This window comes from Mastigoproctus giganteus, chromosome 8, assembly GCF_048544385.1.
Source record: "Mastigoproctus giganteus isolate SK-2022 chromosome 8, ASM4854438v1, whole genome shotgun sequence".
NCBI lineage: Eukaryota > Metazoa > Arthropoda > Arachnida > Uropygi > Thelyphonidae > Mastigoproctus > Mastigoproctus giganteus.
This window is the reverse complement of record NC_143582.1, coordinates 21,353,389-21,369,070: the sequence shown is the minus strand read 5'-3', so window position 1 is coordinate 21,369,070 and position 15,682 is coordinate 21,353,389. Positions and strand designations below refer to the sequence as shown.

General features: G+C 37.8%; 1 protein-coding gene across 1 annotated transcript in view; it reads right to left on the bottom strand.

The window, feature by feature from the left end:
* LOC150081329 (EEF1A lysine methyltransferase 1) overlaps window positions 1–15,179 on the bottom strand; it is a 39,550-nt gene extending 24,371 nt beyond the window's left edge. The window contains exons 1-2 of the mRNA XM_090379189.1: window positions 15,123–15,179; window positions 12,424–12,570 (exon numbers count right to left, since the gene is read on the bottom strand). Of these exons, the coding sequence (XP_090235315.1) occupies window positions 12,424–12,567 (144 nt within the window). The 5' untranslated portion in view covers window positions 12,568–12,570; window positions 15,123–15,179. The remainder of the gene's footprint in view (window positions 1–12,423; window positions 12,571–15,122) is intronic.
* Window positions 15,180–15,682: the final 503 nt, after the last annotated feature.

Here is a 15,682-nt window from a genome sequence, read left to right as displayed (position 1 = left end):
AGTGTTAGCTGTTGTTGATATGGGGGTTTGATGGCGCATAAGCTGCTTTGGCTATAATGCGCCTATTCATTTATAATAAAAAGAAATGAAGCAAAAATTTTCATAAATTCAGAATTGATTAAAAAGTCTAGTCTTCTTTAAAAAGTTGAAAAATTCCGAAATATCTGCGTCATCTCCAATGAGTTTCTCTAAAGTTATTGGTCTGCGAAGATTAACCAGTGATAGCAGGGTTGAAGTTCTGTCTTGTTCATAGTAAGGGCAGTCAATGAGAATGTGTTTAATACTCAGATTTACATTACAAAGTGGACACTGTGGCGGGTTGTTCCCTGTGAGTAAATAAAGGTGGATCAGGTAAGTATGTCCTATTCTTACCCTTGAAAGGACTACCTCTTCTCGTCTTGATGTGCGGACACTGGAGCGCCAAATTTTTGGATCATGTTTAAATTGAAAAAGTTTATTGTTAATTTGAGAGTGCCATATTGTTGTCCATTTTGACAGGCATGCAGCCTGAATGTTTAATGCATAGTCTGATGGCGGAACAGAGATATTAGTTAAGTTGAAGCTAGTTGGATTTTTTGCAGCTTTATCAGCCAGTTCATTGCCCAAAATGCCAGAATGAGCTGGAATCCAGCAGAAGGTGACCAGTTGATGGCGTTCTTCAATTTTTAGTAATATGCTTTTTATTTCGTCTAGAATAGGGTGTACTTTATCTAAGGGGTTACATAAAGCCAAGATTGAGCTGAGGGAATCAGTGTAAATAACAGATTTTAAAGCACAGTCAGAAGAGAGATTCTGTAAAGCTAGTTTGATTGCATATAATTCAGCTGAGAAGATACTGAATTCAGATGGCAAGGATGCTGAAATAACAGTATTTGTAAACACTGCAGCCACTCCAACGTTTGAATTAGATTTAGAGCCGTCTGTATAAATTGGAGAGAAGTCAAAGTATCTTTGAATGTGAGCTTCATGAAGTTGTTTGATATTTGATGTTTGTAAAATGTTCTTTCCCCATTGAGAGAGGTAAGTGTCACAGGTCGGTTTAGGTGGTGGAACCCATGGTGGTTGAGTACAAGTTGTTGTCTGTTGTACGGAAAGGATGGAAACATTCCAAATTTGCATCAGTTCAAGAAGGTGAAGACCAGCTGGCTTTACTATGCTTGGTTTATTTCTGAAAAGGTTTTCTAATGGTGGATTAAACAGGTATGACTGAGTCGGATGCATGGCACAGCTTTGTATCTTGACAGCATACTTTAGTAACATTGTTTTCCTACGTAAAGTTAGTGGGGTTCATGGGCATCAATGTAGAGGCTATGTGCTGGTGATGTTCTGAAAGCACCGAGTGAAAGTCTCAAGGCACTGTGTTGAATTGGATCAAGCCAGCGCAATGCACTCAATCTGGCTGAATCATAGATTGGAGCTCCATAATCAAGACGGGATCTGATTAATGCCCGGTATAGCCGAAGCAGAGATGTACGATCTGCACCCCATGTTTGGGAGGATAAAGCTCTGAGTATATTTAACTTTTTTAGACAGGAAGTACGTACATTTTTAATATGGTCTATAAAATTTAACTTTTTATCAAATGTTAATCCTAGAAATCTGATGCTATTAGTGACCGGGATGGAGACATTATAAATTTGAAGTTCAGGATCCAGATGAAGTTTGCACTGTCTACAAAAATGGATGGCAACTGTTTTCTGCTGCGAGAGTCGATATCCGTTGAGGCTGGCCCACTGTTGAATTTTATTAAGTGATATCTGGAGCTGCTGTTCAATAGATCTCATATTTTGGGAATGGCAGGAGATGGAAAGATCATCTGCATAAAGGTAGGTCTCAAATGTATTTGGAAGCTGATTGGTGATGGAATCTATTCTAAGATCAAACAAAGTGGCACTCAGTACTGATCCCTGTGGTACTCCTTCTTCCTGTATAAACGTTTTGGAGAGGGCATCTTGGTACTGAACTTGAAACGATCTAGTACGTAGGAAGTTCTGAACAAAAATAGGAAGGTTGCCTCGCAGACCAAGAGAGTAAAGATCACTAAGTATGCCATGCCGCCAGGTAGTGTCAAAAGCCTTCTCGATATCTATTGAAACCATTACAAGATGTTCCCGTTTAACAAAGGCATTTCGAATGGCGAATTCAGCCTTGACCATAAGATCTAAGCATGACCTATTTTTACGAAAGCCATATTGGCTATGGCTCATTAGATGTTGTGACTCAATGATCCATACGAGTCTTCTGTGGACAATTTTTTCAAGGATTTTGCTCAGGCAGCTTGAGAGAGAGATCGGTCTATAGCTATAGGGGTTAGCTGGATCTTTCCCAGGTTTTAGGAATGCCAAAACAGTAGAGTGATGCCAAGAAGTTGGAAACACATTTTCTAAGAATATACGATTGTAAAAAACCAGAAGCAGGCTTAAAGCTTTGTCATCGAGATGTTGAAGCATGACATAATAAATCCCATCTGGCCCGGCTGCACCATTATGGGCTGTTCTAATGGCATGCAGAAGTTCAAAGTATTGCAGAGGTTTGTTGTATGGAAGAGTACATGCGGTTTGAAATTTTATGGCATGCTTTTCTCTAGTGTTTTTAATTCGTTGGAATGATGTAGGATATGCTGATGCCGCTGATATTTCAGCAAAAGTATTGCCCAAAGCATTAGCAATGTCTAAGGAACTGGATAGATCTTGCCCTTTCCAGGAGAGGATTGGAGAAGGTATAGTAGGAAACTTACCAGATAACTGTCTAATTTTTTTCCATATAGTTTTCGGATCAGTGTTTCTGTTAAAGGTCGATGCAAAACGGGTCCAGGATTCTTTCTTGGCTTGCTTTTGTACAAATCGTGCTTTTGCTCTTAGCTTCTTATAATTAATGAGATTGGTTGTGGTTGGACATCGCCGAAATAAATTCCAGGCTTTGATTTTTGCTTTCTTTGCTTTTGTGCACTCGTCATTCCACCAATAATTATAATGCTTGCGATCAGGGGGGTTTGATAATAGTATTGTGTCCTTGGCCACTTTTAGGAGATGTGATGTAATCCGTTACATTATCAATATTTTGGAGCTGGATTTTTTCCTCGTCAAGAGAGATTGATGAACAAAATTTTGCCCAGTTTGCGCGAACAAATTTCCATTTCCTGCGGAGCTTGTTTGATGGAGTCTGTGACATTAAAACATTGCATATGATTGGAAGGTGGTCACTGCCCATTGGATCATTTAAAACGTACCACTCTATGGTTGGAAAGAGTATTGGAGAACAAATTGAGAGATCTATTGCTGAGGTGTGTCCAGTTGGGAGTTGTATGTGAGTGTGCGCACCAGTATTGAGTAAGGTGAGGTTTTGTGACTCTAGAAAGCTTTCAACGAGTCGACCACGTGTGTCTAGTTTAGGATCGCCCCATAAGGGGTGGTGCCCATTAAAATCCCCTAATATACAGAGAGGTGGAGGTATCTGTAAGAATAGATCTTCAAGATCTTTTAAACAATAAGTATGGTTTGGTGGTAGGTATATTGAAACAACTGTTATTGAAATATTCAGAGTTATATGAACAGCAACAGCTTCTATCTCAGTTTGAAGTGGAATATGTTTAGTTGGGATCTTTGAGTTTATCAGGATTGCTACACCACCATGGGCAGCATTTGCTGTGTTACGATCTCTTCGATAAAGACAATAGTTTTTTATTGAAGGAGAAATTTGCGAGGTTAGGTAAGTTTCCTGAAGACAAAGGGCAACTGGAGAATATCGGCTAATTAGATCACGGATATCATCTGTGTTGCAACGAAAGCCTCTGCAGTTCCATTGTAAAATACAAGGCATTATTTGTGTTTAATTGATGGAGCTGTATCTGACTGTTTTTTGAAGGTTACTGGCTTATGACGCTCTAATTTAGTTTTATCTTTTTTGGAGAAAACTGGTCGACCTGTGTCCATTTCTTCTTCTGCATGGATTTCTAGAGGGGGATCATCCTGTATGGATGTGCCATCTGTGTCCATGGTTGTGTCCTGAAAATTTTTTACTACATTTGCGTTTGAACTATGAGATATGGTATCTATGACTGGAGTAGGAGATGCCGCGGGTATTGTCAGAGGAGTATTATTTGCTTTGTCAGAGGACTTGGATTGTTGCTTAGAAAGAACATTTCTAGCCCAATCAGAAATTGATTTGTTAATGGGAACTGTTACATCAGTTTGAGTGGAGACTGTCTGATATTTTTTTACAGCATTGGCATAGGTCATATTTTTGGTTATAGTTGGAGCAACTAATTTTCTCGCTTCTGGGTAACTTACTTTGTTCTCAACCTTGTATTTTACTATTTTTTTCTCGGTTTTCCACTTTTCGCATGTCTTGGAATATGCAGGATGGTCACCTTTGCAATTTGGGCAGGTCATTTTTGTAGCTGTACAGTTACTTTGTATGTGATCTGCAGATCCACAATTAGGGCAGACAGGAACTCCTCTGCATATACAGTTTGTGAGTGGCCATACTTTTGGCATTTGTAACATCTTAAAGTGTTGGGAATGTAAGGTCGGATGCGGCAAAGTAAATAACCTGCTTTTACAGAGGAGGGTAAGTTGGGTGTATTGAAGGTGAGAATAATATTTCTTGTAGGTGTAAGTTCATTATCTTTTTTAATCATTATTCGTCTTGCTTCAATTACATGTTGTCCCTGCAGCTCTTGGGTTATTTCTTCCTCGGTAACATTTAATAGGTCCCAATTGGATATCACACCCTTTGATGAATTTAGGGTTGTATGTGGAGATATTTTAACTGGAATGCCAGCAAAGCTTGTCAGTTGTAACAGCTTCTCAGAATGTCTATGTTTGGTGGTTTCTACTAGTAAGTCTCCTGATTGCAGTCTCTTCACCGTCTTGGGAGATCCTGCAATACCCTCCAGATGTTTTTGTATGACAAACGGAGACAGTTTATTAATGGGCTGACTAGTAAGAGAGTGGATAATTAAGAACGATGGGCAAGGTTGCTCCATCCGATCAGTCTTTTGTCTCTTTGGATTTTCGTTCTCAATATCCTGATGGTCTGTGTTAGCCATGTTTGCTCCTTTTAGCCCTTGGCAAGTGGTCTTACTTGCCAAGATTTCCGGCCCCGCCACGGGGAGGCAGGAGCAGTGCCGCTAGGAGGCCAAGCGGTTAAAGTGTTAGTTCGTTAGTGGAAATAGAAATATATGGATAAATAAAGAAAGGTGAGTTTCCTTTCTCTGTTCTAACTTGTGGCTTTTAAGTGTAGAACGATATAGAAATAAAGCTGCTAATAGAAACGTACGAAATTAGAAAAAACTTTAATCACTTTTGATGAGCACTCTATATATCGCAGAAAAATCGCTTGACCTCGAATTCGCTTGGCACCCGGGGCCACAGTGTTAGCTTAGTATAATATAGTATATAATATTATCAATTAATCAGTAAAATTTATTAATCTTGTTAAACTTCATTGTCAATTAAATTGTACTTTAACTAAATACATATAATGACTTAGATTTTACAAACGCAACATAATTAATTAATACATAACTTGACACGGAAGTTATATATCGGAACTCGGAGATAATACTCGATACTGAAAAAAATATCTAGACATATAGTGTGATAACTGCATTGGGATACAAGTTTAGGGCTATAATTTTGTACTGGAATTGAAATTGAATTGAAATCATGACTCAGACCAGAGCAGCAAAGCAAAAGGCTCAAGCTAATGGGAGTGCTGTGGCTCAGGGGAGTGGGGCAGTTGCCCTCTGAATCACAGCCTTTTAAAATGCACTGCTTGATTGATATTTGGGGAGCAATCAGGTAAGGGACATGATATTGCCAAGGGGGATGTCTTTGTGTGTGTGTGTCTGTGTGCGATGTAAGGAGTGTGAGGAAATGTGACAACTCAGTGTTGTTATGGGCCTATACGAGAGCCTGAAAGACAAGGTGCATGCCCTCGAAGGATCTAAATTGAGGGGCCCATCAAGCTCTCAGCTGCCCACATCAACACCAGAGCTTGCACTTGATCATCATGCAACACAGCGGCAACCTCCAAGGCAGAATTCACTGGTCCCACAGGAACTAGTAGTTGTTGGTGACTCTATTGTCAGGAAACATGGTATGTAAAAAGGATAGGTGGAACAGGACCAGGGTATATCTGCCAGGGACAAAGGTTGATGACATTGTACAGCGGATATCATCTTTTCAAGGCACAAAAGGTGATATTGTTGTACACGTTGGAAGTAATGACATTAAGAGTAGGAGATCGGTGGAATTACTTAACAAGTACAGGTCACTGTTGAAAAAAAGCCGTGAATTAGGGTTGAATTTGAAAGTGTCTGCAATTCTGCCCAGACATGATAGGAGGGAGTATATGATGAGAGCCTTGTCAATCAATTCAGCCCTGGAAGGATTGTGCAAGGCTCAAGGGGTAGAATTTTTTTCAGCCTGGTCTGTACTTGTTAACAGGAGAGACTGCTTCTACAGGGATGGGATACACTTAAATAGAAAGGGTGCAAGAATATTTGCTTATGCTATCAAGGCAGTGTTAAGTGGGTCGGAAAACTGCTAGCTTGGGGGGATACAAGGACTAATAGATTAACAGTAGCCACTGGCAGAGATGAAAGTAATTCCTGCACTGCTTCTATTGGAATGAGCAGCAGCCTGGAAAACAAGATGCAGGGTATTTCAGAGACTGCTGAGAGTCATTGCGGTATAAGTAAACACATGGGTTGTGTTAGGGTAGCTAAGAATAGGAACAGATGCATGTATATTTGCATATACACCAATGCAGGAGTTTGGTAAATAAATTTGATGAATTTGAGGTATTGCTCAAAACATCAGAGGCAGATATTGTTGGGATATCAGAAACGTGGTGTCAAACAAATATAAGGGATGCAGAACTGCAATTTGGGGAGTACAACGTCTACAGAAAGGATAGACAGGATAGGAAGGGAGGAGGGGTTATGCTATTAGTTAAGAAATACATAAAATCCAAGGAAGTGAAGCCAGTCGACATCGCTGGACAGTGCAGTGTCGAGTCAGTTTGGTGTGACATAAGCATTGGGAGATCAAAATTGAGAGTAGGAGTGTGTTATAGTTCTGATGACTCTGATGAGTATAATAAGAAACTGTACAGGGAAATGGAGTGGGCCAGTAAATCCCAATGTCTTATAATGGGGGATTTTAATTTCCCAGATATTGACTGGAATTTGTGGATTGATCACTCACACACTAGCAAGGCTTTCATGGATTTATTGGATGATTGTTTTCTACATCAGCATGTTTGGGAGACAACTAGAGGGAATAATACTCTTGATCTGATTATCAGTAGTGATTCTTCATGCATTAAGAATCTGCAGATAAAGGAACCACTAGGTGGTAGTGATTACAGTGTGCTGAAGTGGGATTTACTCAAAGAAGTACCTACCATCAGGGGTAAAGGGAAGGGTTTTTACTTTTGTAAAGGCGACTACGGTGGTCTGAGACAGTTTAAATTCTAAATTCTACACGGTGGGACCAACTGATGATGTTACCAACAGCAAATTCAAAATGGGAAGCATTCAAAGAATTTATCTTTGAATCTACTAGGCTTTACATACCAATTAAGAAGTACTGTTCAAGGTTTAGGCCTAAATGAATGTCAGATGAACTAATGAGACATATAGCAGAGAAAAAAAAATGCATAGGATACATATAAATTAATATGTCACATGGAAGCTTATGATAGATATAAGCTGGTCTGTAACCAAGTCACAAAGGAGATTAGGCAGGCAAAGGCAGATTATGAGAAATCTTTGGCAAAGGATGCAAAAAAAAAAACAGCAAAGAGTTCTTTACCTATGAACTCTAGAAGGAAAGGGATGAATCAGATTGGTCCACTGAATATTGATGGATGGTTCAACTGTTGATGATCCTGCTCAGGTGGCTAACAAACTAAATGAGTATTTTGCATCTACATTCACACGTGAGGAGTTACTTAGGGAGGGGAATGCCAGAGGTGAATTGAACTCTGGCAGTGGGGCTAGATGATTTTGTAATAACTGAGAGGAAAGTGGAGGAGAAATTGTTGAAGATAAACACAAGAAAGGCACCTGGGGTGGATGGGATCTATCCAGTTATATTAAAGGAGGCAGCAAAGGAAGTAAACAAACCCTTAGCCAAAATTATGAGAGCTTCTTTGGACTCAGAAGAGGTACCATGGACTGGAGATGTGCAAATGTGACCCCAATTCACAAAGGAGGATCAAAGGTCGACACAAGTAATTATAGACCTGTTAGTTTAACTTCTGTTCCAGGAAAATTAATGGAGGCACCGATAAAAAAAGCACTGCAGGATCATCTAGACAAGACTTCAATTATAGCTCGGACACAGCATGGTTTTGTTACGGGAAAGTCTTGCCCGACCAATTTGACTGGATACTATGATGTGGTCACAAAGGAACTGGATGCAGGGAATAATTTTGATAAGGGACATAATATCCTATCCATAGTTTTCCCGACGATAGCACATTGGATTCCACTTTCCAATTTGAGAAATGCCCTGCTCAATCAGCTTCAACTTCTGTAATATCCACTACCAATTGCTTAAATGCCAATCTCTAGGTAATTCTCAGTGGGGCAAAGACAACTTAGTTGATTTCAATCCTTCTAAAACTCAGTCCTGTCTTATATCTCTCAAAAAGAATTCTTCAGCTCCTATGGCTTACCTTTGGTGATACTCTGATTTCTAGGCAAGTTGATATAACTCTTTTGGGGATTACCCTGACTTCTAATCTCTCTTGGCACAAGCTCATTACAAATATTGCTTCCTCTGCTTCTAAAAAACTTGGTTTTCGGTTTCACTCTCGGCTTTACTTTTCTTCCAAACAGCTACTCACTCTGTACAAATCACAAATCTGCCCTACTATGGAATATTGTTCCCACATCTGGGGTGGAGCCCCCCAAAACCTCTCTCAGGCTTCTAGATTCCATTCAGAAGAGGGGCAGTTAGGTTAATTAATGACTCACCTCTAACAGTCTCTCTCCACTTGCTGTCTCATAGACATACTGTTTCTGCTGCATGCCTTTTCTACAGATACTTCCATGAGCACCGTTCTTCTGAATTGGCTTCTATAATTCCCTCTCTCTCTTTCAAAACAGTCCAAACACGTGCCGTCACCAGCCAACATCCATTTACTGTCCAACCTCAAACTCACAAAACCAACGTTTCATCTTCCTCGTTTATTCATTCAACTGCCGTTTTCTGGAACAATCTTCCTTCGTACGTATTTCCTGAAAATTACAGTCTACAGAAGTTCAAGTCTAACGATAACAAATATCTTCTTTCATCTTCTCAACCTCCAACTCAAGCATGGTACTAAGTACTATAGGCTCTAATACCTCTCGCGTTTGGAGTTTTCTTAAAAAAAAAAAAAAAAAAAAAACATATCACCATGATGACCTGGTTCTTCGGATAACCCTATATGAACTAAATTCACCAATGATGTTGTGGGTTAAAGTGATTTGCACTAAATCATCATTACCATAACATATGAAAGACTGTTGTAATGCATAAACACTTCTATGAAAATATCTATGCTGTTGGTAGCAATGGAATGGCCACATCGTAAAGGATATATCAGTTATGACTGTTGACAGAACATGGTGCACAGATATCTTCAAAAAATAAGGGATAGTAAACTCTTGGGGCAAGCAGCTCAGTTAGATCACCTCGCAGGTGCCTAGTCTCCAGAAGCTGAAATTTGCAGCACTTAAGCCTTTCTTGGTAACACCAACCCTTAGTTCCACTCACCTTGCAGTAGCAAGTAGCTCTACATTTTTAAATTGTTATCCCCAATCTAATATTAAGATATGGTATTATGTTCAAGACTCATACCATCTCATATGGTGGGCCCTCCATATAGCAACAGTGGGTCCCGCGATAAATCGTAATGCCTGGGGACCACATGCACCCTATTATGAAGGCCATTGTATTACATCACGATGAAAGACAGTGAATCAGTGGTACAATAGGAACAGCAATATGCTTGCAGGGTCTGATGAATGAATGTCTCGTGATATCATTCACCCCCCCCCACCCCAATTCACTGTGTCCAACTCACATTTGTCAGCTTTTTATGCATGCATGGGTTTTCTCTCTGTGGTATTTTATGTTCACTGTTTCTGATCTTGTCTAAGTAGAGAAAGAGGCTCATTGCCTTGAAAACTTCTTGTTGCATACTCTATCAAATTGTATATATTTTCAGTTTTTAAAGTATATTTTATTAGCATTAGCAAAGGCATGTGATGCAAAAAAGCAAGCTTATACAGCATCAGCCAAAAAAAAAAAAAAAAACCTTCCCATTTCGTGAATGGATGGGTGAAATACCCATCCATTCACTCCAAATTTTTGTTGAGTTCTGCCTTGAATTTATTTAAGTCGATCTCCACTACAATAGATGGAAGTTTGTTCCAACTACAACTATCAGACCACCTGCACATCTTTTCTACAATTGTCTTTCCTCAATTTGAATTTATGTCCCCTCAGGTGAGTAATATGAGCAAGAAGTAGAATCCCATTAGCACTGAGCTTGCCCAAACCATTCAAGGCCTTATACACCCCAATTAGATCACCTCGCAGGTGCCTAGTCTCCAAAAGCTGCAATTTTCAAAACTTAAGCCTTTCTTGGTAACAGTAACCATTTGTTCCACTCACCAATCACGTTGCTCTTCTCTGTACTCATTCCAGCAGCTCTACATCTTTCCAAAAATGAGGCCTCCAAACCTGTATACAGTACTCAAGATGTGGCCTGTACAGTACTATCTTAAAAAAGGGGGACAATCACCCACTTATCCCTGCTAGCAAAATTCCTGTATATATCACCGACAAGACACCATGAGCTACTCTTGCAGCTTGTCTGCACTGCTCAGAAAACTTCATATCTGACTGCACAATTATCCCCAGGTCCTTTTCATTCTCCACTACCCTGAGTGTAGTACCACCCAGTTGATACGTTACTCTGGGGTTACTGCTACCCATGTGCAGTACTTTACATTTGTCAATGTTAAACTTCAGTTGCCACCTCTCAGCCCATCAGATCAACTTTTCCAGATCCTGTTGCAGTATCATACTATCATTACTGTCATTAACAACCCTACCAACCTTTGTATTGTCTGCAAACTTAGACATTAACCCTGATATACCTTTATCAATATAATTGATAAATACAAAAACAACAATAGGCCTAATACCGAACCCTGGGAGACTCCACTTATAACATTAGTCCATGAAGAGCAGTGTCCAATAATAACCACTCTCTGTCTTCTCCCACTCATGGGCTAATTGGGGGAAGGGGTATCCACTATTGCCGAAAGTCCATTAAATCGAATGTATTTTAAAAACATATATTAATAACAACCTTACAATGTACAATTAAGATGTTATTATAATGTATAAGTATGAATAAAGTAAGTATGAATATTATTATAATGAATAAGACTTGTAAAAGAATAAGAGAAGTTTACCTCAATATGATACGTAGAACACTTCCGTATGATACTCTCCAGAAATTAAAACGAAAACAATTTAAAAAAAAAAAAAAATTGAAAATCTTACATTACAGTAAGACATAATATATTATATTATTATATTATACTGTACATTGAGTAATTTATACACGCCACTAAAATATCTCTTAAAAATATAAAAATAAATTTACGACAGGAACCAAACTTTATTTTAATTAAACACATCAAAAACTATACGATGTAACTAATGGAGTGTTTCCACCACTTTTTTTTTTTCTTTTTTTTCTTAAAGCTCACACAAAGTTGTTTTCAATGTGAACATTAGTTTTTTCATTTAAATCCATTTTAGAGGGAAAATATACTTTAAAATTCTTAAAATCCATTGAATAAAAAACATTCAAAAAATGTTAAAAAAGGATACTTAATATTCAATATTAATATTAACTTAACTGAAAGAATCACAATTTTCAGTCAGAAACAACTGTCATATGGAGGAAGAGGTGTTAAACCATCATAAAATTATTTTTATTGTGCAAGAAAATTTAGTGCATCTTTAGCTGATCACTTATTGTTCTTTAGAGTTAAAATATTCTGGTTATAATACCTGAACAGCTATACAATACCACTAAACTTTGTGTCCCAGTGTTACAGTGATTACTACTTTTATTAGTGGGACACTTATTTTAGTGGTGTTGTGTTGAAATTAAGAAGCAACATACATACTTCACCTCCAGTATTCAACTGTCAATGGCCTTAATGCTTAATTATAATTTTTCAGTCTATGCATTTTTTAATTTATTGTTTCTCCAACCATAAAATATAGCTCTAATTAGATTCTCAATTAACTGACCCAACTCCCTAACAGTCACATTTATTCAAGTTATGCCCAGGGTATAGCCATTAAAAATTAACTAAGCACAAATATTCTTTACCCAATCTTCTTCAATTTCAAACTCTTGACCTATATCACAGATTGGGTCTTTCATTTGTTTTTCTGACTGTTCTCTGTAAAATTCCTCCAGTGCTTGTAAGGCATGAAATGACAAATGTGGAATGTCATCATCATCTTTATCCATTTACTATAAAGGTAAAAAAATAAATAAAATAAAAGAAGTTTGGCATCTTTAACTTCACTTCAATATTTAACCTTCAATTTTTAAACAAATAAATGCTGAATTAGATACTTTAAATATTGAATAAAATAAATGCATAGGCATTTTAAACTAAAGATTTTTACACATTTCTTCCCCTCACCACCATAATTCATGCCAGTATAGTGGTTTTACCACTTGTTGCTCATATAGCGAGAGTTGGGTTTGAGTCCTATCACAGACTGGAGGAATTTCTAAAAGCATATTCACCTGGGGCTGTAATTAGCTAATTACAGGCAGAGGGAATAGGATTTACCCCACGAAATGTGTCAATTGGCCCATGAGCACACACTTATACATAAACATAATGGTGTTCAAATGAGTTATCATATTCAAAGGTGGTGCTCAAAGTGAGTTATCATACTCAAAGTGAGTTATACATAGCATGCTCAAGGTTCTATATATAAAATAATTTGTATATTCTTTTGCTAAGTGGCAAAGTAATTAGTAGTCTATAAGTAGCACTAGATTTAGGCATTTCTCAAAGATCTTGCAGAATTTAGCTCCATGAATGCAGGGGCAAAATTCATAAAATTAAATTTTATACTGCAATATAATTCTTGATTAATAGCACTGCATAAATAAATTGTGAAACAAGCAAAATGCGTTGCTTGTATGTGCTCTGTAGGGTACTAACATATGATCCTTTGATCTTGGAAAGCATGTCAAAAATTTTAATAGGCAGGTATACGACACATTTTTGTAAGCATTCAATATTTTTTAAATAAAAAAGTTTAAAATTATGTACTTTGTCATGTTTTTTAAATATGTCTTTGAAATGCAAAAATACATTTAATAAATGTTTAAAAAAGTGTCCGCTGGTACATTAAATGAGCAGTATGCCCACCTGCAATAAATGATTACAGTACTCTAATTACAGTAATTTCTCAATATATGTGGTAGATACAAGGTGAATTAAAAGCTAATTTCCAATAATAAATAATGCAAAGGTGAGGACGTCTGCACACAAGAGCCACACTAATGCAAATAAATACTGAACATAGTTGAACTCCCAATTGATAGTATTACTATTAGTAGTGGCAAAATGATGCAAAAAAGCAGTGACATATTATTATTATTAGCCATATAGTGTAAGGAAGCCTGAGGCTTATGCTGCACCAGCCAAAAAAAAATTTTTTTTCTGAATTACCCAGAGAGAGAGAGAGAGAAATAGAAGGGAATCACCAAGAAAAAGAAGAATGATGATATCCAGCTCAGGACCCTGGGTGTGCCAAGCCCATACTCACCAGATGTGAGCCCCTGGGTATGAAAGAGGGGGGCAATCATTTCTCCCTAAAGTGGAATAAAGGCTGGTTAAAAATTAGAAATAAGCTCAAACAATCACATATATCATCATAGTTATACTATCTCCTTCCCCACCTCAAGAAATATATCCCCATTATTAAATCACCATAGGTGGAAGATTTCAACAACCAATTGATCTCTAGCTCAAGTCTAATTTCTGCAGCATTTATCCTACAATCATCCTTTTCCAATTTAAGTTTGCCCCCTCATTATGCATCATCCAAGAAAAAAGCCATCATCGTTTAGTTTACTCAACTTATTTAAAATCTTAAAACACTTCAAGTCTCTTCATGGATGCCTAATATCCAGATGATGCAATTTAGTTTTTCTTGGTAAAAGGGCACAAATGGGCACTCTTACCAACTTCTTGTTAAAAGTACCCTTTTGACTACTCCCCCCCCCTCCTCTGTTGTTGGTTACTGTGGGGTTTTAGGTGCATCAGCAACCTAGGCAGTATTGCACCGATTATATATGTCTGTAAATTGTATGCTCTGTGATTGATTTTCCGTTTTCTAGACGAAAAACCATGCTACCTTTGCACAAGGCTGATTAACTGTGGGAGGGGGAGGCTCAAATGTTCCACACTGGTAGCTTCTATAAACTAAGGGGCTTTATTCTCCTCAGAATCCCCATAGATGCACATATGTACTAATATAAAATGCAATGAAACAAAATTGAAGAATAATAATCTACCAACTTATATTCTGAATTTGATTGCACAGGTTCCTTATTTTTAGAGAAAATATCTTTCATATATAAAAAAAAAAAAAAAAAAAACAGGAAAATGCTTATTTCGTACAAAACCAAGGCAACCTTTGCGACCATCTCTCCGTAGATATCGAAATTTTATTGTTTCAATAGAAATGTTGCCCTCCTACCAAAAACCCCAAGTAGTGGATGCCTTCTCCTGTCACCCCTGGATAACGGTTACTTCCTCTCCTGTTCTTGTGATATCAACCAAGCGCTCCCCAACAAAAAAAAATTATTTTATCATTTTTTATTTGTTTGAGCGCTATCCTTCTCTCTAGGAGTGAATGATAAATATTACATGAAATTCTACCTACACAGCAACAACAACTGTTGCAAAATTAAACTAAAACTGTCGAAAAAAAAAAAACTAAAATAAAAATTGAAGTACTGTAAATAAAATAAAGCTAACAAAAACTGCTCGTAACTTGATCAAAAATCTTCAATCCCAGAGTATCTTATTACTTCCGCGTCTCCAATCTGGGCTGTGCGATTACTGCGCCCTCAGACGGGGGAAGATTACACAGAGCGTTATAAAATCGATATCGTCCTAAATTCATACATTTGTATCTGGGACTGTATCGGGGCCGTGCAAAGGTATTTGGTGAACCGGATGCAAAAGGGGTTAAACTACTATGACCGGTAATTAAAAACGTGGTGTGAAGGCTCGGGAATCTTAGCCAGAGGAATATTTCTTGACAAACACCCTAACAACTAAAAAAAAAAAAAAAAAAAAAAAAAAACCTTTAGCGAACATACCGACATCAGTTGAAGCCCAATCCGATTGCCATTTATTGACAATTTCTTTTCTTGGGTTTGGCTATTCTCCAAGTTAAGACTGATGCCACCAATTGTCGCAGGAATTTTTCCCCTAAGTTTACCAAATAGCACTTGAAGAGCTGCAGTAGAAGCGATTTTGCAAGCCCTGGACATCAGGAGCATGGCTGCTCTCTGAGCTTGTTGAAATTGCTTAATTATTATCACTTTA